We start from the raw sequence: 24808 nt of genomic DNA, 5'->3' as shown, positions 1-24808 counted from the left end.
CTTGGCTATTGAAAATAAGAAGTAACAAAGAAAAGGAAAAAGAAAAAGCCTGCCTTCAGAGACTTGTGATTGCAGTCACTGACAACTTTTAGTAGTGTTAGGGAGAGTGAACGTAAGAAGTCTCAGGAGCTGAAAGAAAGGAAACAAGGGTCTCAGGAGAGTCATGGTGCCAGCTGCTTCTGAGAAATGTCCCTATGAGCAAAAATTCTCCATCTTCTTACTGGCAACGTTGGGATTATGGCAGCCTTAGAACCAGAAAATGGTTATAATTTTTTGTCATGAAGCTCAAAGGGAAACAAAAAGTTTGAGACATCAAGCAGGGACCAAGGTGGGTGTGGGTACAGTCAAGGGAAGGTATGAGTGACGCTCCTAGATATTCAATGTCTTCCAGGAGAAAGCACTAAAGGTCGAGTGTTAACATACTTGTTTTTCATCTTACTCCAACAGAAGACCAGATGTAATCTTCCTAAAGAATATTCCCCAACATATCCTGACAACTCTTGGGTGGAGAGGAAGCAAGTTGTACCATGTTACATATAAATGAAAAACCATAAGGTAGCAGACAATACTAAGCATGCACCCACCCCTATTCAAACACAAAGGCAGAGGAAAAGTTCACGCTAACAATCTACCAAGGGACTATTTTTGGGGAACACACACACACACACACACACACCCCAAAAAACAAAACAAAACACAAAAGTAAGAACTCTTCTTGTAGTCTCCAAAAAGGATAGTACTTAAAATTTAAATTTCTGAGTTAACCTATGTTGAAACAGTTTTGGAAGTGACCTATTTGTCATGAATTGATAAAAGGCCAACACATAAACACTACGGAAAGGAATGTTAAACATTAGTTAATACTGTGTAACTTGTTTCCTTAAGTTTGCATTTGTCACCAGAATAGAAAACTAACAAAATATTTCCTGGACATTTTAATTTTTTTTCTTGATTTTCTTTTTGTTGTTTTGTATTTCTTTTTCTTTTTCCTAGGTATTTTGAATCTGAGGCATAAGAGGAAGTCTGTCCAGACCTGATAGTGTACTCTTATGAGAGTCTGGAAGGAAGAAGGGACCAACTGGGAACTCAAGCCTATAGCCATGTGTTAACAGCTTGTTGAGTAAAGGATCAGATTACAGAGCTGTGTGTGTGGAGGGGAGGGTGGGGGACAAAAATGAAGACAGGCAGTTTCTGCCCTTTAGGAGGAGTTTCCTATCAATTAGGGGAAACAGTCTGATATAAGACATAGTTGGGAATCAGGGGACTAGGTTCTAATTCTGATTCTGTCATTGATTGGCCATGTGATTGTATAGGGTGGAATTGGTCACTTACCAACTGAAGGAATCACATGAGGAGGTGAAACTGTAAAATTAAGGAATTAAATGTGATAGCATTTCTCTAGGTAAATGCCGAATTAAAAAATATGGTTAAATAAATTTGGAGGCCCCCACGCAGCACTAGATAGATTCACAGAGCATTTAGTGTAGCAAAGGCTCCCAAAGCCCTGCTGTAAGGGAAATTTTTGAATTTGTCAATTCCTAAACTTAGTTTTTGACATGACACCTGTTAATATTTGCAGAATATTATTTAGAAAAGAATGGTCTCTATGCCCCTTCCAGCTTTAAAATTCCATCAATATTTTTTACTTTACTACTTCCCTCAGTTGTCGCTGTATTTAGTCTTTCATGGAGTCTGCTGCCCTTCACTTTACTTTTCATGACCTTTACTGCTATTTAAATGCTGACATGATACTATAACAGGGTTGGATTAAATGATCTCTAAAAATCTGTACAAACCTGGAAATTTTACAGTTCTTTGAAAACTATCACAAGCATCTACTGAAGACCGAAAGTATATAACCCAGGCTGTCACCAACTCAGCACTAACATTTACTAAATGAGACCTTTGAGATTCTTACGTTTTAAGTTCAGCCAGAGTACCATCAGATTCCTGGCAGAGCCTTGAGGCACAGGAATGACAGAAGAATACAGATAAGGGATAGAAAACTTCAGAATAACTACAGAGGTCAACTACCCCAAACACAGTTTAGTAAAACTTAGTTTCTTTTTTTCTTTTTCTTTTTTTTGAGACGGAGTCTCGCTCTGTCTCCCAGGCTGGAGTGCAGTGGCCGGATCTCAGCTCACTGCAAGCTCCGCCTCCCGGGTCCACGCCATTCTCCTGCCTCAGCCTCCCGAGTAGCTGGGACTACAGGCGCCCGCCACCTCACCCGGCTAGTTTTTTTTGCATTTTTTAGTAGAGACGGGGTTTCACCGTGTTAGCCAGGATGGTCTCGATCTCCTGACCTCATGATCCACCCGTCTCGGCCTCCCAAAGTGCTGGGATTACAGGCTTGAGCCACCGCGCCCGGCCCTTTTTCTAGCATATGATTGCTACATTCTTTTTTGCTCTGCCTTGATCTTTAATATCTTACGTTGTTTTAGAAGAGCAATTTTAATACATACACTCAAATTAGTTTTCTCTATTGTCCACATGCCTTACTCATTAGCTGAGAAGAGAGAAATACCAATCTAATTGATCAAAAAGAAATTTATTTACTTGTCTTCTACTACAGACTTTACAGTAAAATTTCTTGGCTTGATCTGATTCCACTGGAAGGGGCTCATGTACTAACACTGGAATGAACAGAGGCACCAGCTCTGATACTGCACTGACAATTTCTTTTCCTTTTGTCTACTGGTTAGGTGATGCAAAGCTGGAGTATGGTGTGTTAAGTTTCTTGTAGACTAGGATGCTTTAGCTCCCAATGAGGAAACAGAGAGAAAAAAGAGACTAAGGATGAATGATTACACATCTGAGGCCTTTAGTGTGAGTATTCAGCATGAAGCATGTTCAGTGTGAGTACTTCAAAACATAACAGATGCCATTTAACAGAAAGAAGTAAAACATAAGATTCCTAAGGCTTGCTTCACATACAAAAGAGCAGTTATGAGAACATCCAGTGTGTGTGTGTGTGTGTGTGTGTGTATACATATATACATATATTTTTTTGATACAGGGTTCAGCTCTGTCACCCAAGGTGGAGTACAGTGGTGCAATCTTGGCTCACTGAAGCCTTTACCTCCCCTCAATCCTACCCACTTCAGCCTCCTCAGTAGCTGGGACCACAGATGTGTGAAAACACACCCAGCTAATTTTTGTATTTTTTGTAGAGACTGGGTTTCACCATGTTGTCCAGGTTGGTCTTCAACTATTGGGCTCAAGCAGTCTTCCCTGCTTGGCCTCCTATGCTGGGATTACAGGCATGAACTGCCACACCTGGCCAAAATCCAGTGTATTTTTAAATTGTGTCCTAAAATACAGTAACACTGGATTATAAACAAAATTACTCTTGAAAAGAAAGTATGAACATAAGGCTTAGCAAGACTAATTTTAAAGTAAAAACAAAGCTAGATTTAATCTAAGACATTCTTACTCTAACCGTCAATAATTCTTGGGAACCTAACTAAAGTTCAGTGATCTAATCAGTACTCGGGAGAATCATCATAGCATGTACACAAAATAGAGAATAAAATTTTAATGGTATCAAAAACAAAACTTTTTTTGGCCGATTTAGTACTTGCTGGAATAAAGTTGCAAAATGTTACTCAGTAACTGACTTAGCTTCTAATCAAGCCAGAATGACACACAGTCTGTATATTAAGTATATACAAATACATCCAATATTAACATGCACAGACACAGAAACAAGGATACTACAAAACCAAAATCACCATCTCTACTGATGAAATAATGAACTGAAAACAAAACATCCATCCAGTAGTCCAGAACATCTTATTTTTGAAAAGGTTTCGAATATTGCTCTTTCCAAGAATTCAAATAAACTCCAGATGGTTAAATTTGACTGTTTTCTCCATATGAAAAAAAGAAAGCAGGCATATTCCCATGGCTATAGGAACATACCTTTTACTCAGTGATATCAAATTAAAAGGTTTGACATAATTTCACTCTTCTCAGGTAAAAAGGGCTCTTCATATTCTAGTGGTTACGAATAAATCCCATAAAGTTCTTATGCATTTGAGTGTCATACCACCTACAGCAACATATGCTCAAGTACCTTTAACGATACAGTCATATAGCATGAGTTTAATTTTCCTGAGAACTAAATTAGATCTACAAAATAAACAGGCTATGAAAATGACCTGAGTTCATAGGAATCTCTAAGTTAGAGATTACTTTAGCTTTGCTAAGATTTCATCAAAAGCCTTTTATAGCAAGGGTTTCTTAGTGAGTCACATACTTGGTCATGGAGCCTTGGAATTTTTTTTAAACATTAAAAACAAGTGCTTTATGTTGTTGTGCAAATTCAACAAAAGGCCAAAGCAGCCAACAGTACTGAAGTGCTAAGTAAAACCTACAAGTAAGTCACAGATTCTACTATGTTATGAAGAAAGGAGGAGGTGAGAGATACAGCTGACCAACTTTGCTCCCAGTTTGACAATGATTATTGAGAAGCTAAGCAATTCCTTGCAAGATAAGAAAAGACAGCACCTTAAGTGGAACCTAGTGGAAACCACTCAGAAGTGAGGGTTGTGTGCAACAGGGATGGCTACTGATCCCCTCTAGGTAACTCCTCTTTTGTGTGAGAATCCAAGAACCTAGAAATCAAGCAGGGAAACACTGGGTTCATGGTCATTTATCCTAATTATGAATTGCAACTTCTGTTATTATTGTTTGCAAACTACTAAAGATCACATGTGAATTAAGTCATTGAACAGCATATAAAAGAGTATGGTCTGGCTTCAACCCAAGCTTTTCTTTGTTTTTTAGAGACAGGGTCTGGCTCTGTCACCCAGGCTGGAGTGCATTGGTGCGATCAGAGCTCACTGCAGCTTCGAACTTTTGGGCTCGGGTGATCCTCCCGCCTCAGCATCTCGAGTAGCTGGGACTACAGGTGTACACCACTACAAGTGGCTAATTTTTGTCATTTTTTGCAGAGAAGGGGGTCTCACTATGTTGCCCAAGCTGGTCTTGAAATCCTGGGCTCAAGTGATCCTCCCACCTTGGCCTCCCAAAGTGTTAGGATTACAGGCGTGAGCCACGGTGACCAGCCCAATCCAAGCTTTTCTGATTTGTGATGTAATCTAATTCAAGGCACTTTAAATGTTTTGGTGCCTTGGTGTATTAACATGTAACATGAGAACAAGATTTATTTACTTACCTCAAGGAGCTAGTACATGGGTTATTGAATGTACTCCTCTTAAACTTTGAGCCCCTCAGATGAAAAGCACTGTGGAAACAATTACAGCTGAAGAAAACCCTTCCAATGCCTCAGAATCCTGACTTACTGTGCCTTGTGTCTCAATGGCACATTTAGAAACAATGTGCACTAGTTAGTGGCATCCCATTCCTTCATATATGTTGTTTGGCACACAAATGTTTGCACATTTAAAACAGCTGTCATACTACCTATTCAAAAGCATTTACTAGTTTTCTAATAAAGCTAATGAAATGTACCCATTATGGAGTACTCTGTGTCAAGTTTAGAGAAACTTTAGCTTTCCCTGAAGTACATGTAACATAATAAAAAGTTTATTTAAAAAATTGAACTAGTGTTGTATGAAGCCATAAGTTTTTAATGAAAAAAGAAAATAATGTATGCCACAGTGTCTATATATTCATCTGAAGAGTACAAAGATGGAGTTCTGAGAAAAAAGGGTTTAACACTATAGAAAATAAATCTGGTTCTTAAATTATGTTCAAAGCAAACATTAAAAGTCATGTCTCATACATTGAAATAAAGCAATTAGAGGTAATAAATTATAAATACAGTAGTTCAAATATTGTTTTAAGCATTAGTTTTTCCTAAACAAGCTAAATTCAAAACATTTTAAATCTGTTATATTTTTTCAAAGGGATGTAAAAATGAAAGCCTTCATAGAAATCTAAAACAATGATACCACCTTGCGATCTCCATATAGAATATGCTGAACCTTGATCATTTTTAATTTATAACATACTTTGGTTAATACATTATGTTCCATATGCCTTTATATTTGGGAGGAATCAGATTGTGATTTGTAGCCTTTACATGCAGTTTACCCAAACCTTCTTCACATCCAGGTCTTGCTTGATTCTCTGGAGAAGGTTTTGTCAGACTCATAATTAGAATGATAGAAACTGTAAATAACTTCTTCAGAACTGAAAACTTTTTTTTTTTTTAAATAAAGTGCTTTTAAATTCAAATATCTGTTGCCCTAAACAAAACTAAAATATACTTTAACCCTGAAATCTCCATATCTTGACACACACATTTTAACAGGAAAAAAAAATCAGTTTTAGGCCATTCATGTCCTTCGAGAGTTCAGATTGGATCTAAATTGGGTTTTGCATCATTATCGTGCTCATGTTTGTACATGAAGGTTAAAAGAAAAAGGGCAACATCCAAAGATGACCAATAGGCAGTATGCGACGTGACAGCTGACCAATAACGGCTCTCCACAAGGCCTTCTCTGAGTTCAAAATCAATCCTGTGATCCAACTCCACTAAAAAGAAAAGAAGTTAAACAAATGAATACAGATTACAATAAAATATGTTCTATATAGACTTACTAGAGTTGAGAGTAAAAATTTAGCTAAATAGAAGTGATTCTGTCACTTTTTTAAAAAGTGACTTTCCATTATCATCTTATAAGAAAAACACTTAAAAGAGTCTCAGTAGTATAGGATTCTATTTGTGAAGTTCTTTCCTTTGTATGCTAAAGTTAATATGAAATAATAAAGGAAGACAAAAAAAATCACTTGGTATATCATAGAATATTTTCAGAGTTAAAAATATTGCTTTCAAAACTTGGCATTACCATTTAATCCTTGTGCCTAATCTGTAAAATAAGGAAAACACCCCTCTTGAAGATTTATGGGCCAGGCTTACACGCAATAATGCCCGTGGGAGTGCAAGAGATCATTCAATCTCCTCCTTAGGGAGGCCCTATATATCCACTGGTTGTGTGGGGGATATGTTAGAAGATAACCATCTGTGTACAGTCCTAGAATGCTTTCTTCTCTACTAGGCTGAATGCCTCACAGGCAACCCCCATAAACCCTAGTCTCCATCCAATCAGCAGGGTCTAACATGTGCCTGGGACATACAAATGCTCATTAAGTGTTTGTTCAACAAAAGAAGAACATGCAGGGTGGCTGGGAAAGTTAAACGGGGAGGAGCAGTGGTGATTCTTGGGAGGAAGGACTTTGCTTGTAACACTGCTGTCCACAAACAATTCAGTGAATTCAATCAACTATTTTCTAAAACCCACAGAAAGTCTTTGCAATACCTGTTAGAGAAAAATCACCTTAATAAATCAAGGCTCTAAGATAATTTCAGCGAACTCATTTAATAAATCCTTAGAGATAAACACTTAAGAAAAATGACATCTTGATCTTTAGGAATTCCTTTAAGACTGTTAATAAGCCATACAGTGTTCTGAAGGGTCTATGTTACAAACAAAACAAAAATACTCAAATCGTTACCAACCAGACACTGTAAAGTCTGCCCCTGAACAAGCACCACAAGGATTTTAAGAGTAAAACTGGCACAAATTAAGAAGGAGATTGGAGAAAAAGTTGGGTTTTGATTTATAATGGGAATTTGGCAATCATATATAGGAAATCATAATACTCTAGGGAAATACTTCATATAAATGCTTAGTTAATGCTTATTTTAAATAGGTATTTTGTGAAAATACCATTTGGTAATTTAAAAATGCTTACACAGTTGTTATTTTTCTGTTCAATTATGCTCTTCTTACAAGGTATGTTCATAAATCTAGCTACACATTTTCAGAGAAGGTTTACACTTAAGTGGTATAAATACCAATTAGGTTATAAAATACTTGTGAAATACATTGACCTGGGATTTTTACTAAGTTTTTTGGGCTGCTTTTTTTTACAGAGTCTCGCACTGTCACCCAGGCTGGAATGCAGTGGCACAATCTTTGCTCACTGAAACCTCCCTCTCCCGGGTTCAAGTGATTCTCCGGCCTCAGCCTCCCAAGTAGCTAGGATTACAGGTGCCCGCCACCACACCCGGCTAATTTTTTTGTATTTTTAGTAGAGATGGGGTTTCACTATGTTGACCAGGATGGTCTTGAACTCCTGACCTTGTGATCCACCTGCCTCAGCCTCCCAAAGTGCTGGGATTACAGGCGTGAGCTACTGTGCCTGGCCTGGACTGCATTTTAAAATTTAAATTACAATAAGCTAATCAATAACAAGTCAGAAATAGCTGAAATCCATGTGGACTAGTGAGTTAGTAAATGTCCTAATCTTTTGTATTCCATGGGACATTTGTATTAGATTTGTAGGTACATTCTGACACAACAGACAGGAAGATAAAAATAGAACAAGAAACTGGAATGCTCAAGCACAATGAAGATGAGTCAAGATGAATTACAAAGGAAAAAGAAGATGAAAAACAGATGGGAAATGTGTTAATATTAGTGAAGACCACAAAGTTATAATTTTTAAGAATTCACTTTCAAATGCCACTCCATAATGTTTTCCTAGTCCAACACTTTTCAGTTATAGTTCTGTTTTTTAAGTCAAAGAAAGGAAGATATTTCCTGTTTATAACACATGTTATTTGGCTCCACTTTGATTTTATGTTCCTGAAATTCTTCTTAATGTGCTATTACTGTCTTACAACACTGCCTTTGAGTAGACACTCAAATGTTAAATTTCATTCTTGTCCTATATTATGTGCCCGTATCATTTTATCACTTAAAGGGACTTTACTCGGTGTCACTAACCAGATTGGCTCCCTCTATCCTTCTATACTTATCTATAGGTTGTCTCCATCAAAATGGGTATTAGGAAGCTAGCTTGTACTTGATGAACCTGTTTCAGTTTCTTGTCCTCCCTGAAGAAGTTTATTCCAGGCAGTCTGGCTGTCAGTGCAGGGGACCTCACATGTATGTTGGTTATACAGGTGGATGGATGAAACTAGGTGGGCCTATGTTCCATCTTTTCTCTCTCTCAGGTAGATCATGGAGTTCCCAAGGGAGTGAGGGTCTATCTGGCAGCACCATTCTATATGTGTTGTGAGATCAGCTCTTGGCCAAAGTAGACTCAAATCTACATGGAGTAGCCTAGGACCTACTTTCTCATTATTACCATCTCAAGAATGGGTGTTGTCATACAGGTTGGTAGTTCTTCCCTGCTTTCTCTAGCTGAGCTAGGTCAAAAAAAAAAAAAAAAAAAAAAAAAAAAAAAGGAGAACATAAAATCATCACTCCTTTTTCTCTCTGGAATGCCCAAGTGACAGAATTTCTCTATCCATAAAAAAAAGAATCAGGTTTCTAAACAGTTGAAGAGAAGTAAAAATGAGAAAAGAAACTGTGTTTTTAAACAATCATCAACTCTGCTTAAACTGTTTTAAAACATGGATTATTTTCTTTCTGGGGTGTCACATACATGGGCTTATTTCTTTCCCTGTTCTCCAAAGTAGAGTATCTGCCACATTCCATGTGGAAGTGCTTGACAATCAAGGAATCTCCATAGTGTGAAGGTCAAGTGTCATCAGTAGTGTGCTTTCATCAGAGAATTATTGTGTGCACAAGGCTTGTCAACAGACATATAATTAGTAATTATAATATATGGTAGAATGTGATGAACCACAAAGCAGAGATACAGTGAAGGACTCTCTGTTCTAAGGAATGAAAGATGGCTTTCACCTGGAGAAATCATAAAAGGCTCTCTGGAAGGAGGAGGATTTGGACATGTAGAGATGAAAAGACATTGCAGGGAGAACAAACAGCATGAGTAAAACCGCAGAGGTGGGAAGCATGGGGCACGAAGGGAAATATGTTAGTTTTCTTGAGAAAAACCAGGAATGATTAAAACAGAGTAGTTCTGACTTTGACTAGAAAATTTTGTCAAACCAAATTGTGAAGGGTCCAACAAATCTAGCCATTCATTTCTCCGTATGAATGATTGAGACCTTTCTCCAGGTGAAAGCAATCTTTCATTCCTTAGAACTGAGAGTCCTTTAGTATACCTCTGTTTTGTGGTTCATCACATTCTACCATATATGATAATTACTTATGCAGTTATCTACCTTCCCTACTAGAGTTTATGCTCTCTAGAAAATAGATAATTTTCACACTAGCATCTTTATAGGCAGAATTGAAATTTGTTTCATCTTATCTTTTCTAGTGATTACCATGGTCTCTTGGCTCAAGGTAAACAGTGAAGTAAACAATTGTTGAGTGAATAAAAACAGGAAGTGCAAAAAGAAGCCATATAGATATTACCACCAGAATAATTTTGTGTAGTTATGATTACAGGTTTAACTGCTTAGGTAGCTAGGTAGGATGGTTTTGAGATATTGGATATATGGGCTACTTGGTTGCAGGACAAATATATAAGTGAATTAATTTTCCTTTCTCCAACCAAAAATGCAAACAACATAAATAAAATTCTTTCTTTATGAAAGAGGCTGGCTTGGGCAGAGACCAGAGAGAGCACTTACGTAAGATAATTTCTTAAGGGGAATTCACTGAGTTAGATCAACACAAACTGAAGTAGTAAAAGAGTTTTTTTTTTTAATTGAAAAAAATTTATGAAAATTGGTGATCAAATAAAGAAACTGTAAAATGAGATGTGGTTAAAACATTAAAAAAAAAAAAAACAACCAAACAAACGGCAAAATGCTGTAACGTGATTTGTCAAAGACAAAATCCAGTATTTTTTTTTTTTAAAAAAGAGAAGCTGTGGAAAAAGGAATCAGAAGTCCGTCATAAAAATAATTTTAAACTGCTAAAGTTAATCCATAGTGATACATTTAGAATATACTGAAAATTAAGAGATTAAAAATATCTCTTACATCTAAGAATACTGTTTTTTAAAGTGAATGTACTCCCCTAAACTACATTAAATATCTGTGTTGAAAGCAATCAGCTATGACATACCTACAACGCTAAGTGGTAAATTTACTGATACCTGAAATAACCAAGAATGATTACATTCTTTGTACTATTAGAAACCCTTTTATATCTAAATGTATTAAATGAAAAGAAATAGCAAACCTCTTTGGAGCCTTTAGGACAATAAAGAAGAAAGAAAATGACCTTATGCTTTTCTTCAGGTTCCTTCTTTGTAGAAGTATACATGAGTATACTTTAGCACATTAAGTGGCTACTCAATTTTCAGGTTTTAGAACCACTACCATTTAAGATTAGAACATATGGGAAGAAAATACACATAAAATAGTCTATAATGGTAACACTGAAGCTGATCTCATAGAAGAACTGATCCAATTTTTCAATGAGCAGAAGAACTCTAAGTAGATCATTTTTATAGTATTCTGAATGCTATTCCTGACATATACCATACCGAGGGCATTATCTTTATTCTGCATTACATTTTCCGGAAAAAGAAGTTGTGGGAGATTAAAGAACGATTCTTGAAGTCTGAAATCTGTGAAAAAAAAACACAAGATGCTGTAAAGCGTTAGCTGATGATTAAAAATGGCCTCCAATGATGTAGTGGCCAAAAGTTAGAACACCACTCCCAAATAAGTTGACTAAATCTAGCACACATAAAGTCGTACACATCTAAATTTTTGTAAGGAGCTCTTTCATGGAAAATGTATGCATAAGTAACTTGAAATATAATCTCATAATATGTTAACACCCAGATATTCCCCAAATTCGTAGCTAATTTAGTTCCTAACCTAGTTGCAAAACAATGCTAAAAGAAACAGATCTTTGCATTATATGTTAGAAAAGAAGTCTAGACTTTTCAAAAGAAATGAAGAATAGCTATGTAAGATGCTTCAACTGGATGAAAATAAAATAGGTTTCAATTGACAACACTCATTCTTCACATAAAGAAACAGATCATGAATTCTAAGCTTGTGCCCCATTTTACCCTCAAATAGCAAGTGAATCAAAGTCGGTAGCTTCAGAATAAAGGTTATCTAGAAGAAATGAGGCAACCAATGTAAGTAGAAGGAAGGAGGGAAGTCAGAATCACCTAATTACAATGACCACATTTCAGAAAGAAGATTTAATGAAGAAAAGTTTTATGATTTGCACGATATAGCCAAGACACAGCACTTAAACGACGAGAAATTATGATGATTACACAGATTGCGTTATTGAAGCAAGCCAAATAATTAGTAAAGCAAATCTTGGGAATAGGATTTAAAAGGCAGAATCTTATTATAATTAATAGTCTAATTTTAATAGTTATATCTATATCTAGAGATGAGTATGTGTAATATGTATAATATGTTAAGTATGGGTAATATATGAATATGTGTAAGACTCAATGATTACTTCACATTGCATCTTGCTGACAACAAATTTACCATCTGGACTATCAAAGAATTTGTGTAAGAATGACATAGTATGTATTTTGTTAAGCTCTCAAAATAAAAAGATGCAATACAGCTATGCACTTCTACTAACTGCTGTTCTGGAAGAAAAAACTGGGTGTTTCTCTATTATTTTGAAATTACGACGTTAAACAGAAAAAAAAAAAACTAAAAAGGTTTTATTCCCTCAGATCCTATAGATTCTATATATAAGCTTTCATTACCTTTTTCTGGGGGGTTAAACCCCTGTTCTTCTTGCTCCCTCCCTCACTCTATGTTTACCAGCACTACTGTTGTGTATTAATGACATTACAGAAAACCATGACTTTTTATCTGCTACCTTACAAAATTCTTTGAAATTAATTTTTCTCAGGAGTTAGAGTTTTCTTGACATCTGCATGTCACAACAGAATTTTGTATTTTCACAGTCACATTTTTGATATTAAGTAGAAACAAGTCAGAAATAGTATGAGAACTCTTATAGGAAAACTAAAATATATTTAATGCAAATATCAAAGTCTAAAAAAGAATTTTCCAGACTTGCAACTATAAAATTTTAGATACCGAGTCTGGCACAGATAGAATTAAATTAAAAATGCTGTTCCCCAAGTAGGAATGTTCAACCCTATTAATAATTCATCCTGGAGTGGAGTTGACTATGGAAGAATTAGCCTCTAGGAGTGTCACACCTGAACTTTCTAAGGATGGATGGCAATGAATGCCATCATTTTACAATTTAGAGTAGCAGACACAGTAAGAACACAACATGATAAGTAACAAATATAATCTGTTAAAAAATTTCTAGAGAAAGAAAAGTTTTCTCCCTGCTATAGTTACAGAAAAGGAGTAGCTAGTTTCAGAATTTATATTTCTTTATAGGTGTCGATGAAAAAATAGGACTTGATGTTTTAGTTTTATTTTACTAGACACCTAAAAATAATCTTGAAGTTCAGACTCTTGGAAGTAAATATATACTAAGTGTATTAGTGTTTCACAACTACTCAACATTTCAAACTTTATAAGTCCACTGGAGAAAGCTTAAATAAAGATCCATTATAATGCTAAGTCCAACATAACTATCCATTTATTTACTCATTTTTTCAATATCTGCTTTACACTAGGTAACTGGGATAGAATTGGAAGCCATTCAGCAGATCCAATAAAATTTCTAAGCTTTGAATAGAAGCAGGATGACTTTGGTATAGCAGTTTTTAAAGTCTCAAGACCAGATACCGCACAGATCTAAAGCAATAATTACATGATTTTTGAGACTGAGAAGATCATATTAGTAAGAATCTACTTTATGAACTTCAGGGGGTACTTACCCTAAAGAGATTTGTTTTATGTTTGATGTTTAAGACCCTGTGCCACAAGGCCCTAATTATTAATATTCTATTAATCCACCAATGCAGAAAGTAAAACTGCATTTTCCTGCAAATTACTGTTAAAAATATAAGCAGAAGGAAAGCATTTTTTTCTTTCAAAGCTAAGGCACACTTTAGATCTTAGAGTTGACTAGCTAGTATTAATATCTTATACCTCCCCCCTGCCCTCCCCAAGTTTTAAAAGATACAGTATAAACTTAAGGAAATAATGTATGAACTAACATGCAGAATCAAGGAAGCCAGAACTGCTATGTGGAAGGGTCTGTGTTGCCACGGTGGTAGCAGAAGGTGAGGCGACTGGTTTCTTCTCATCTTCCATTGAGTCTTTTGATGTTTCAGATGACGGTGTTGTAGATGAACGTCCAAATCTTGAGAACAACATTCCTCCAAGTCCCTTTCCAATGCTAGCAGCCCCTGTATTTCACAAAGCAGGGTAGTCATTCTGTTGAATTACACCACACGCTAAGCTAAAGAGCACCACCCATAATTACAGCCAACTGGCAGAGGGATCAAACCCTAGTCATGTTTTTCCAGGGTGGGAACATAAGAAAATTATAACTTATATTGCAGGTTTCTAAATAAAAATGGTGAATAGAAAGACAGTTGTATAAGCTCTAGGAATATAACATAGGAATATATAAACAAAGGAATCAAGATTCTATTTTATTCAAGTGATCATGGTTTATTAAAATATTTGGCAAGATTAAAATCTTTAATAAAAGAACCATGCTATTGATATGAGTATAGATTTACTATTGATATACTTACTACTGAATTTAAATGGATATGTAAGAAAAAGCCATCAACAATGTATTAATATGAGAAAGTGAAACAGCAAAAGAGTCCAGCAGATACAGCCTATTTATAGTGCCACCTTGTGGGACTTTATATTAAGGCAACTTGTAACCAAAGGCAATGGATAGATTCAAATAGCACATAATCCAGTTCCAGTGATACAGCCAAACACTGTGCTAGTACTGGAGATCATTCAAAGAAAAATTAAACATCCTTGTTGCCCTCAGGAATCACATAGTTTGAGAGACTTTTAGAATAGATCAGAGAACTGGTTGGTAGGCGCACCCTCTAATACAAGTGCTTTCTTATTTCACAGATGAGCAAGTAGAGCATTAAAAACTATATTATTTGTTCAAGATCTCGCAGCAAGTGGTAGGATCAAGATTAAAACGAGGAACTTAGAACAGCTTTTACTGTCCATCCAGCTATCTCATGTTCTAAAACTATAAGATCTGATCTAATCAGAGACCTTTGAGCTTTTTGGGCCTCAAATATGAACATTGGGAGGGTAGTTAACTCTAGACACAGGGATTAACTATTGGGAGTTTCCTAATACATAGAATGCTTCTAGTTCCCCAAACTTTATGTCTATAAAAGTGCTTATATGCATAGATAAGGAATACTTAAGATAAATTACCTAGTATGCTTGCTTTGCCTATATTTGTTATAGATTCTCCATAGTGTCGGCGGGACAAGACTGGTGAGGTCACGGGGCTTGGTATGGTTGAAATGCCTTCATTCTCTGAAACTGAGGTAGGTTCTTTAGCTGGGTTGAGAAAGCTTGGCTTCATATGTTCATAAGGTAGAGGATTTGAAGTATTGTACCAGTGGATCTGGACAGGTGAAATGTTGCTGTAGTGTTTCAGTATTAATGGTTCTAATCTATAAGCCTTGATTAAAAAAAAAATTCGAAGAAACACAGCGTTAAAGCACAATGCTTGGATTTTAATAAACTGTTCTTACTCTACTGCATGCTATGTAAGCCTCAGAGACGGAATTTAATTAAAAAACAATAGTTATTTCAAACATGTATTTCTATTTGTTCACTGTTAATATACAGTTGGTCTAATGATGAGATTATGAAAAACAGTCTAGGCTAATAATGTCTATCAATTAATTTTTCAGAGAAATATTTTTATTATGTTCTGATATCATGTAACAATTAGATTTATTTAGTCTCATGAGCAAAGTTGAAGTAGTAGATGGTAATCCTGGGAAACAGCAAACAAAGCCAATTTTTAATATTTTAGGAGCTCTATTTAAGCTCTACCCTTAGCTCTATTTTAAAATAGATTGATATAGTAACAGCATAAATCAGATGCCAACATAAGAGCATCTGTCTGATGTGAAGTAGCGATGAGACAGCAGAAAAGGCAATGGATATGGCATCGGCATCCCCCAATTCATATTCTGGCTTCTACCACTTACTTTTTAATTTATATTTTTCAAAAATTTTATTTTTTAAGATGGAGATAGGGTCTCACTATGGTGCCCAGACTGGTCTCGAACTCCTGGGCTCAGGCAATCCTCCCACCTCAACCTCCCAAAGTGTTGGGATAACAGGCACGAGCCACTGTGCCCGGCCTCTGTCACTTATTAATCGCATGATGCTTGTCAAGTCACTAGGTCTCAGAGCCCTTAGTTTCCTGAGATGTAGAAAGGAGGTAACATCACCTCTCTTTTTTTTTTTTTGTGATGGAGTCTCACTCTGTCGCCCAGGCTGGAGTGCAGTGGTGCGATCTCGGCTCACTGCAACCTCCGTTCCCGGGTTCACGCCATTCTCCTGCCTCAGCCTCCCGAATAGCTGGGACTACAGGCGCCCACCACCATGCCCCGCTAATTTTTTTTTTGTATTTTTAGTAGAGACGGGGTTTCACCATGTTAGCCAGGATGGTCTCGATCTCCTGACCTCGTAATCCGCCCACCTCGGCCTCTCAAAGTGCTGGGGTTACAGGCGTGAGCCACGGCGCCTGGCCAACACTTCCTTTCTTACAGAGATGTGAGAAAGAACAGATAACATTTGTAAAAACTGCCTTGCACCTTTCTGACATAAACTATTTAACAAAGTATTAATTTTTAAAAAAATCACAGAGAAAGTATAAAATGAATAATAAAAATGTATGAGTTTGGAACCCTTCTTTAACGTTACAACAAAGTTTAAGATATACAAAGGACAGGGCTCAGAGCAGACCTATGGACTGAAATTCACTTTCAAGTTATGAGACCATGAATAAAATGAGTATATGTTAATGAAATGCTTATTGTCTAGCTGGGTGTATATATATATTTTACTTAATCCTAACAATCCTAGAAGGCAAAATATTATTATCTACATCATACTGATAAGATACAGTCTCAGAAATAACTTGGCCAGGATTGTGCAGTTTGTATTTGAATCTTATATTAAACTTCCAGTTCAGTGAAGTTATATAGCAGTTGTAAGTCTTTATATGGGAGATTTTCTAAAATTCAAATGGTTAGTCAATGTTATATTTATTTGGTACTAGCTAAAAGGATCCTTTAAAAGACTTTCCACAATTATATAAAGCTATTTTTTCAGAGAATAAATGCTATTTAAAATAGTTTAATATTCAGTTAAACCAGCCTTGTCCCAAAGAAGTTTTAAGGGGACATTTTTCTTGTTTAAAAATCTTACTTGGCATTACACTGTTTACCAGGATGCAAGGTTCTTCCATTAAAAAAAATATTTACAGCATAAACATAATAGAGAATAGAAAAATCCAACATTTTACAATTCTATTAGGCTATAATAAAGTTTTATTTTGATGTTTAATATTTGAATATTTTCATTTTTCAGAGAGCCTACAAAACACATTCCAATATTGTAGCATATTTTAGATAAAAAAAGTATTTAGAGCAGGATTTTTAAGATTTATGGTTTCTAGGTTACTGGTATTACAATTGGTTAAGGTTTGAAAGTCCAGTAGACTCCTGTCTCTTGTATTAATTGTTTGGGAATAATATTTTTACATTATGTTCTTGTATTACAAATGCAACATAACCAGACCATCTCTAAGGTATTTTATCTCATGAGCTCTAAATTAACCAAAACACACGTTTAATAATCAGATAAATGAAGTGTTATTCATTAATTCCATGGCACCTTGTAAGATGTCTTAGATAGATTTTTATTTTTTGGAGATGGAGTCTCACTGTGTTGCCCAGGCTGGAGTGCAGTGGCACAATCTCAGCTAATCGCAACTTCTGCATCCCAGGTTTAAGCGATACTATTGCCTCAGCCTCCTGAGCAGCTGGGATTACAGCCTTGCCCAGCTAATTTTTTGTATTTTAGTAGAGACGAAGTTTCACCATGTTGCCCAGGCTAGTCTTGAACTTGAGCTCAGGCAATCCGCCTGCCTTGGCCTCCCAAAGTGTTGGGATTATAGCCATGAACACCACGCCTGGCTTTTTTTTTTTTTTTTTGAGATGGAGTCTCACTACTCTGTCACCCAAGCGGGAGTGCAGTGGCATGATCCTGGCTCATTCTAACCCCCACCTCTCAGGTTCAAGTGATTCTCCTGCCTTACAGGCACGCACTACCATGCCCAGCTAATTTTTTGTATTTTTAGTAGAGACGAGGTTTCGCCATGTTGGTCAGGCTGGTCTTGAACTCCCGACCTCTGGTGATCTGCCCACCTCAGCCTCCCAAAGTGCTGGGACTACAGGCGTGAGCCACAGCTGATAGATTCTTTTTAGGAACAATTTGACATTGAGAAAAAGAGTCTATATTGCAACTCACCACTGGATCTGTAGGATGAAAAATATTTAGTAACCGGTTACAAATCTCTCTAGGCAAAATATGGTCTTGACTTCCAGTATTTCCTGGGCGGATGCCACGCAACGCCAAGAAAACTGCTAATGGGGATCCCATACAGAAGAAATTCTCAACCTAAAATGATAAAGTCATCTTAAAGTTTAAAAATGGTGAAGTGTTATTTTTCAACAAAATTTGGGCATGACAATATATGGCAAAATACAAATAATAAAATTATCTCTGAGTATATTCATTTTTAATAAGAGTTATCCAGATGGGCTCTGCTACCCCTTAACCATTCTAGAATAATCTATTTCCATGAGATACTTCATTATCTTTAAATCTAACACAAGCTGAATACAAGGAAGATAAGGATCATTTTCTTAAATATTTGTATACACTAATCAAATATTTATTGAGGTACTACTTTGTGCGAAGTAATACGCTAGGTGCTGTGATGGATATAAAGACCAATAAGGCACAGCTTCTGCACCCAAAGTTTACAGTCCTGTGGGTAAAGCAGAATAAAATATGTGCATAACAGAGGGAAAGAATGCTTTAAGAGAGTGAAAAAAATAATTCCAACTTTGAAGGCTTTACAGAGGAGGTAGCATTTGCATTGGCCAGTAAAAGACGAAAAAGTTTTCTACAGCTGAGGCTGGATATTGGTGCTGGAAAGAATAACATTCCAGACTGAGAACCAAATGAACTAAAACCAAGAGGGAAATAATTTGGTTTATTTTATTTCATTATTATTTTTTGAGACGGAGTCTCGCTCTGTCACTCAGGCTGGAGTGCAGTGGTGGTGCAATCTCAGCTCACTGCAAGCTCCGCCTCCAGGGTTCACGCTGTTCTCCTGCCTCAGCCTCCCGAGTAGCTGGGACCACAGGCGCCCTCCACCGAGCCCGGCTAATTTTTTTTTTTTGTATTTTTAGTAGAGACAGGGTTTTACCGTATTAGTTAGGATAGTCTCGATCTCCTGACCTCGTGATCCGCTGGCCTCGGCCTCCCAAAGTGCTGGGATTACAGGCATGAGCCACGGTGCCCGGCTATAACCTGGTTTATTTTTGAGAATAAAAAGTCTGATAGGCTGGGTGCGGTGGCTCACACTTGTAATCCCAGCACTTTGGGAGGCCGAAGTGGGTGGATCACAAGATCAGGAGTTCGAGACCAGCCTAGCCAACATGGTGAAACCCCATCTCTACTAAAAATACAAAAATTAGCTGGGCGTGGTGGCAGGCGCCTGTAAAACCAGCTACTCAGGAGGCTGAGGCAGGAGAATCGCTTGAACTGGAGAGGCAGAGGTTGCAGTGAGCCAAGATCACGCCACTGCACTCCAGCCTGGGTGACAGGGCAAGACTCCGTCTCAAAAAAAAAAAAAAATAATAATGATGGTAGAGATGAAACTCAAATTCTACAATGGGATTACTCCAAAGACCATACTCTTATGGCTTTTAAAAATATGTTATAACTTACCATATGGTTTTAAATGTATGGTGTGTGTGTGTGTGTGCATGTGTGTGTGTGTATATATATATATCTTAAACACTTTGTAAGTAATGGAGATAGATTCAATTAAAAAACTCCTCATGTTTTAAAGCAATTTCTGCATCATTCCACATCTTAACCTGTGTGTTAAGTTCTTGTGATAAAAGAAACACATTTCAAGAAGAGGTAATATAGTATACTAGACATGAGCAAATATTCAACAAGAAATGAGTATTAGGAAACTTATGACATTTCCCACTTAACACTGCAAACAAGTTATTTGTTATTCAGCTACAGGGTATGTCCTTTCCGATAGTCTAGTCAATGCTGACACTTCTGCCACATTTTCCTAAAACACTGCTTTCATCAGGTAATTATGATACTTAAAAATCCTGCAAAGCTTCCCAATGCCCATATCAAATACAAGTTGATTATTTCTAGCTATTCCTGCTCTCTTACTGTCCTTGTTCTGACTCCTGTATATTCTAGCTAAACTAAGTTTGCTCGCCCAGCTCCAAGCTAACCCTGTGCACCTCTGCCTTGTGCTTTTGTCATACATTGTTCATCCACTGAAATGCCAGCTTTCCATCCCTGGAATCATTTTACACATATACTTCCTCTGATTTTTTCTCACCACTGACCAACTAAGTGGTCATTATGATTTCTTAATTCTAAATAGTAAATATTTCTCATCAGTCTCTATTTTTCTTTACCACTATTCTAGATTAGTTGATGTTTCTTGGGGTATATGAAGTTATACCCCTCCATGCCTCTGTTTATGCCATTCCTCTTACACAGAATAGCATCTCTCCTTTCTTTCGCTTGGCAATATCTAACTTACTGAGACCAAGTACAAATATCACTCCTTTGTAAACCTTTGCAGGCAAAGTTAGAACCTCCCTCTTGTACATATATTGTTCTGTATACTGATAATAGCATTAATAATACTGTGTTGTACAACCTGAGGACTGGGGAACTGACTTGTCTATTCTTTTCTTTGTACAACCAGAAACTAGCAGTGTCCAACATATAGTATATGTTGAATAAATATTTATTTTGAAAGAACAGTAAACTTTCATTTGAATCCTAACGACATATTTCAAATGACGTTAAAAAAATACTGAGATCAATGTTGAAGAACACATTGCTCTTTCCTTACCTTAAATTTTAAGGCAGGTGTTTGTGTCATAGATGATGCTTTCAATCCATGCAGCCGTTCTTCTATTTCCTTCAGCCTAAGAAGGGGCATGAGATTATATACACATACATATTTATAATTTCATAAATATTAGATGCTTGCTAGCTTACTAAAGTATAAAGATGCAGATGATGATGGCCCATTATCTCTCACATTAATCCTGGTTGACAGTATTTAATAAATGTCTCTGCCACAGTACAGAAAGTGTATAAAAATTTATGAAATAATAAGTAAAAGTACCCCCAGTTGTCATGATACCTGCTGTTAATAGCTTTTTTTGTAGTAAAATGTGAGTCACATACAAGCACATATACACCTTTAAAAAAATTATACCAAATGGTTAATACCATATATACTGTTCTCTCTTTTCTATACTTAAGACTTTAGAGATCTTTTCATTTCATTGCTTCCTGACCTATTTCAATTTTTTTTAACAACTATGACTGTCCAAAATACAGGGGAACCATAGTCTAACCCTTCTCTGTGATGAACATCATTTTCAATTACAATGTTTCATAGCTACTTACATTTAGTAAATATGGAATTAAGTTATTATTATTATTATTATTATTTTTTAAAGCTATAGTTGGCCAGGCACAGTAGCTCGTGTCTGGAATCCCAGCACTTTGGGTGGCTCAGGTGGGTGGATCACTTAAGGTCAGGAGTTCAAGACCAGTCTGGCCAACATGGTGAAACCTCATCTCTACTAAAAATACAAAAATGAGCCGGGCGTGGTAGCAGATGCCTGCAATTCCAGCTACTGGGGAGGCGGGGGCAGGAGAATCACTTGAACCTGGAAGACAGAGGTTGTAGTGAGCTGAGATTGTGCCACTGCACTCCAGCCTGGGCAACAGAGCAAGACTCCGTCTCCCCCCCCAAAAAATCTGTTATTTTCCATGCTTTTTTTTTTTTTTTTAAAGTTTTACTGGATTTATACATCTAAAATGCTGCTCCAGTCTTGCCAAACATGACATTTTATTTCAAAACTATCAATTATTTTGACATTATATTTATGTGTCTAGCCTATGGTCCTTAAGATTCTAAATGAAATCCTTAGTTAACCTCTATAAGACAAAAACAAAACGAGTAAAACTTTTAGTCAATTAGCACATTTGTTTTAATACACTAGTAAATTATCAAAATGAATGATTTTTCTTTGTTATATTAGAATTAATCAGATAAAGAGAACAAAGAAGATAAGGCATGTAACTAGAGATGAAGATAGGAATGTAGCAAATAATTAAAAGATAGTATCGGGAAGGCTACAAATGATTAAATAATTATAAAATCTATTTATAATTATATAACAAATATAATTATGTTTATATATATAACATACGTAAAAAAATATTTGCCAAAAAAAGTGCTTAAAAATTATTTTCAGGCCGGGCGCGGTGGCTCAAGCCTGTAATCCCAGCACTTTGGGAGGCCGAGGCGGGTGGATCACGAGGTCAGGAGATCGAGACCATCCTGGCTAACATGGTGAAACCCCGTCTCTACTAAAAATACAAAAAACTAGCCGGGCGTGGTGGCGGGCGCCTGTAGTCCCAGCTACTCGGAGGCTGAGGCAGGAGAATGGCGTGAACCTGGGAGGCGGAGCTTGCAGTGAGCCGAGATCGCGCCACTGCACTCCAGCCTGGGTGACACAGCGCGAGACTCCGTCTCAAAAAAAAAAAAAAAAAAAAAAAATTTATTTTCAGAACAATAAGAAAGGTAGAAACCCACCTCGAAAGGTCAGTAAAACTACGAAAGATTATAAACTGGTAAACATTTTCAATAAGGATTCTATGCAGTGACTAAGCTTGGAATAAGCTTTAAATTTCACTCCTAACAAATTGTGAAGAAAAGATGAAAGGAAAACAAGGAGAATAACAAAAGAATTTATTTTATACTACAGGAAAATGCATGTAATTAGCACGAAAATCAACAGTCTCTAGCTTGATTACGCATGGTATGTAGTAATCGTTGTATCCTAAACAATGCATTATTTCTTTATCATGAAATTCTTAGTTTTCTCCTAAGAGGTTCAGTAATTCCATAAAGACATTTAAAAATTTTTCAAAAGATTAGGATATTTTACCGTCGTTTTGTTATATAGAGTTCATCGAGAAGATGTCGTTCTTCATAGCTCATCCATCGTTCATCAGGCAACTCTTCTTCCTTTTGCAGCAACTGTTCATAGAGTCGAACTGGATTCCAGCCAGTCATTATGTCATAAGTAATTACACATCCCAAGGAATGTGATACTATTGAGACTTTACCCCCTTTTTCTTCAAAGTCTGGATTCCGAGAACAGAAAAGGGAATATAATCGATTCAGCTCTTGCTGAAGGCCTTTAACTAGCTGTTTGAAATAAGAAAACATTATCATATTAGAGTTGGCACTGACTACTATACACTTATTCTAAACTCAAATACATTAAGGTAGAAAAACATACATTACTGATTAAACATACCTAGGTTATTAAAATTAACTTAAGTCTTTCAAAATCTTGCAGGAATGAAGGTATACATACTATTATAATCCATATCATCACTAAGAATATAGGCAGATATTACATAGATCCTTTTGTAGTCCTTAAACCTAAAACTGTATAAGCCAGTAGTTCCCTAGATTAAAAAAAAAAAAAACACCAAAGTTCTACGCAGATACCAGTAAGATTTTCAAAGACCCCTGCAAATTTCTTTTTTGTTGTAACTTACCTACATGCAATTCTAAATTTTTGTACCTTGCAGATTTTAGTCAGTAAATTTTAGAAAATGAGTATCTGGGCTTATGATAATAGGTATACTAACATATTATAAATTATTGTGCTTTTAGATAGAGTAATATAATAAAAGGCCACTGTATGATTGAAGAAAAAACTAAAGTTGATCTACTGGATATTTCAAAATTCCCACTAAGTTGGCAATACAGATATAAAAGTAAAAAGTTGCTTTCTGTGTCTGGAAAGCAGGGCTATTTTAAGTTTAGAGGTTAATAATGTGGGGAGTATTTTCGTAATTTTTCTTTTTAAAACTGCTTTCTTTGAAATTAAGCTTTAACAAATATTACTAAAATATTCCATAAAGTCAGAATAAGGTTCTCTTGTTACTCAAACCCATCCTGGGCCCTGACCTGTATTTTAAGGCAGTCTTCTCTTCTTCCTACCACTGCTTACTTCTATTTGATTATGAATTTCCTGCTGGATGTTCAATTTCTCATTTCAGTACTTCTTAATATACCAGCTGCTACTATGACATATAAATATTAGTTATTTGTTGCTTCCATTTTCAGGCTTGTTACTATGTCTCAAGAGAAAACTAGCCACTATCAACTTTTATTGAAAATTCTTTATCTGCTGACACAACCTGAAAATCATTCTTTATATACTTTATGATTGGCACGGTTAGCAGTGACATGAATAAAGGGATGATGGTCTCTGTTGACATCTCAGAGCTTCACAATGCAATACTGGTTAAAGCTAAAGGTCTAGTCAAAGCTCTGAAACTATCATGTCTGATGAAATATATTCAGCTGATGAAGAAAGAAAAGGATAAGACAAGCTTGCAGCATTTGGAAGGATGATAGGCTGCCTTTTCTCTAGGGAGAAATGCCAAAGTTTTATTTTAATTAGACTCTTTTTTTCATCAGGAAGTAAAAAAGAATTACACGCTTTAGTGCAATGGTTCTCCAATTTGCAACATGCATCAGAATAACCCGGAGGGCTTGTTAAATACAGATTTCTAGGTACCATCCCAGACTTTTTGATCCCGAAGTGCTGAGATGTGGCCTGGGAATTTGCATTTCATTATGCTCCCAGAAGATGTTGATGCTACTGGCCTGAGGACCACACC

General features: G+C 36.3%; 1 protein-coding gene across 7 annotated transcripts in view; it reads right to left on the bottom strand.

Annotated features, from left to right (window-relative positions):
• Positions 1 to 3520: 3520 nt before the first annotated feature.
• DDHD1 (DDHD domain containing 1) overlaps positions 3521 to 24808 on the bottom strand; it is a 119924-nt gene continuing 98636 nt past the window's right edge. For 4 of the 7 annotated variants that reach the window (XM_050800080.1, XM_050800084.1, XM_050800082.1 and 1 more), the window contains 7 exons: positions 23053 to 23315; positions 20934 to 21009; positions 18272 to 18421; positions 15149 to 15401; positions 13939 to 14130; positions 11347 to 11430; positions 3521 to 6504 (listed from right to left, as the gene is read on the bottom strand). In XM_050800080.1, coding sequence (XP_050656037.1) covers positions 6323 to 6504; positions 11347 to 11430; positions 13939 to 14130; positions 15149 to 15401; positions 18272 to 18421; positions 20934 to 21009; positions 23053 to 23315 — 1200 coding nt within the window. In that variant the 3' untranslated portion in view covers positions 3521 to 6322. The remainder of the gene's footprint in view (positions 6505 to 11346; positions 11431 to 13938; positions 14131 to 15148; positions 15402 to 18271; positions 18422 to 20933; positions 21010 to 23052; positions 23316 to 24808) is intronic. The other 3 variants (XM_050800083.1, XM_050800086.1, XM_050800087.1) reach the window with 1 other exon arrangement.

This window comes from Macaca thibetana, chromosome 7 (assembly GCF_024542745.1).
Source record: "Macaca thibetana thibetana isolate TM-01 chromosome 7, ASM2454274v1, whole genome shotgun sequence".
Classification (NCBI taxonomy): domain Eukaryota; kingdom Metazoa; phylum Chordata; class Mammalia; order Primates; family Cercopithecidae; genus Macaca; species Macaca thibetana.
The sequence above is the reverse complement of the archived record's forward strand: the minus strand, read 5'-3'. Positions and strand labels throughout refer to the sequence as shown.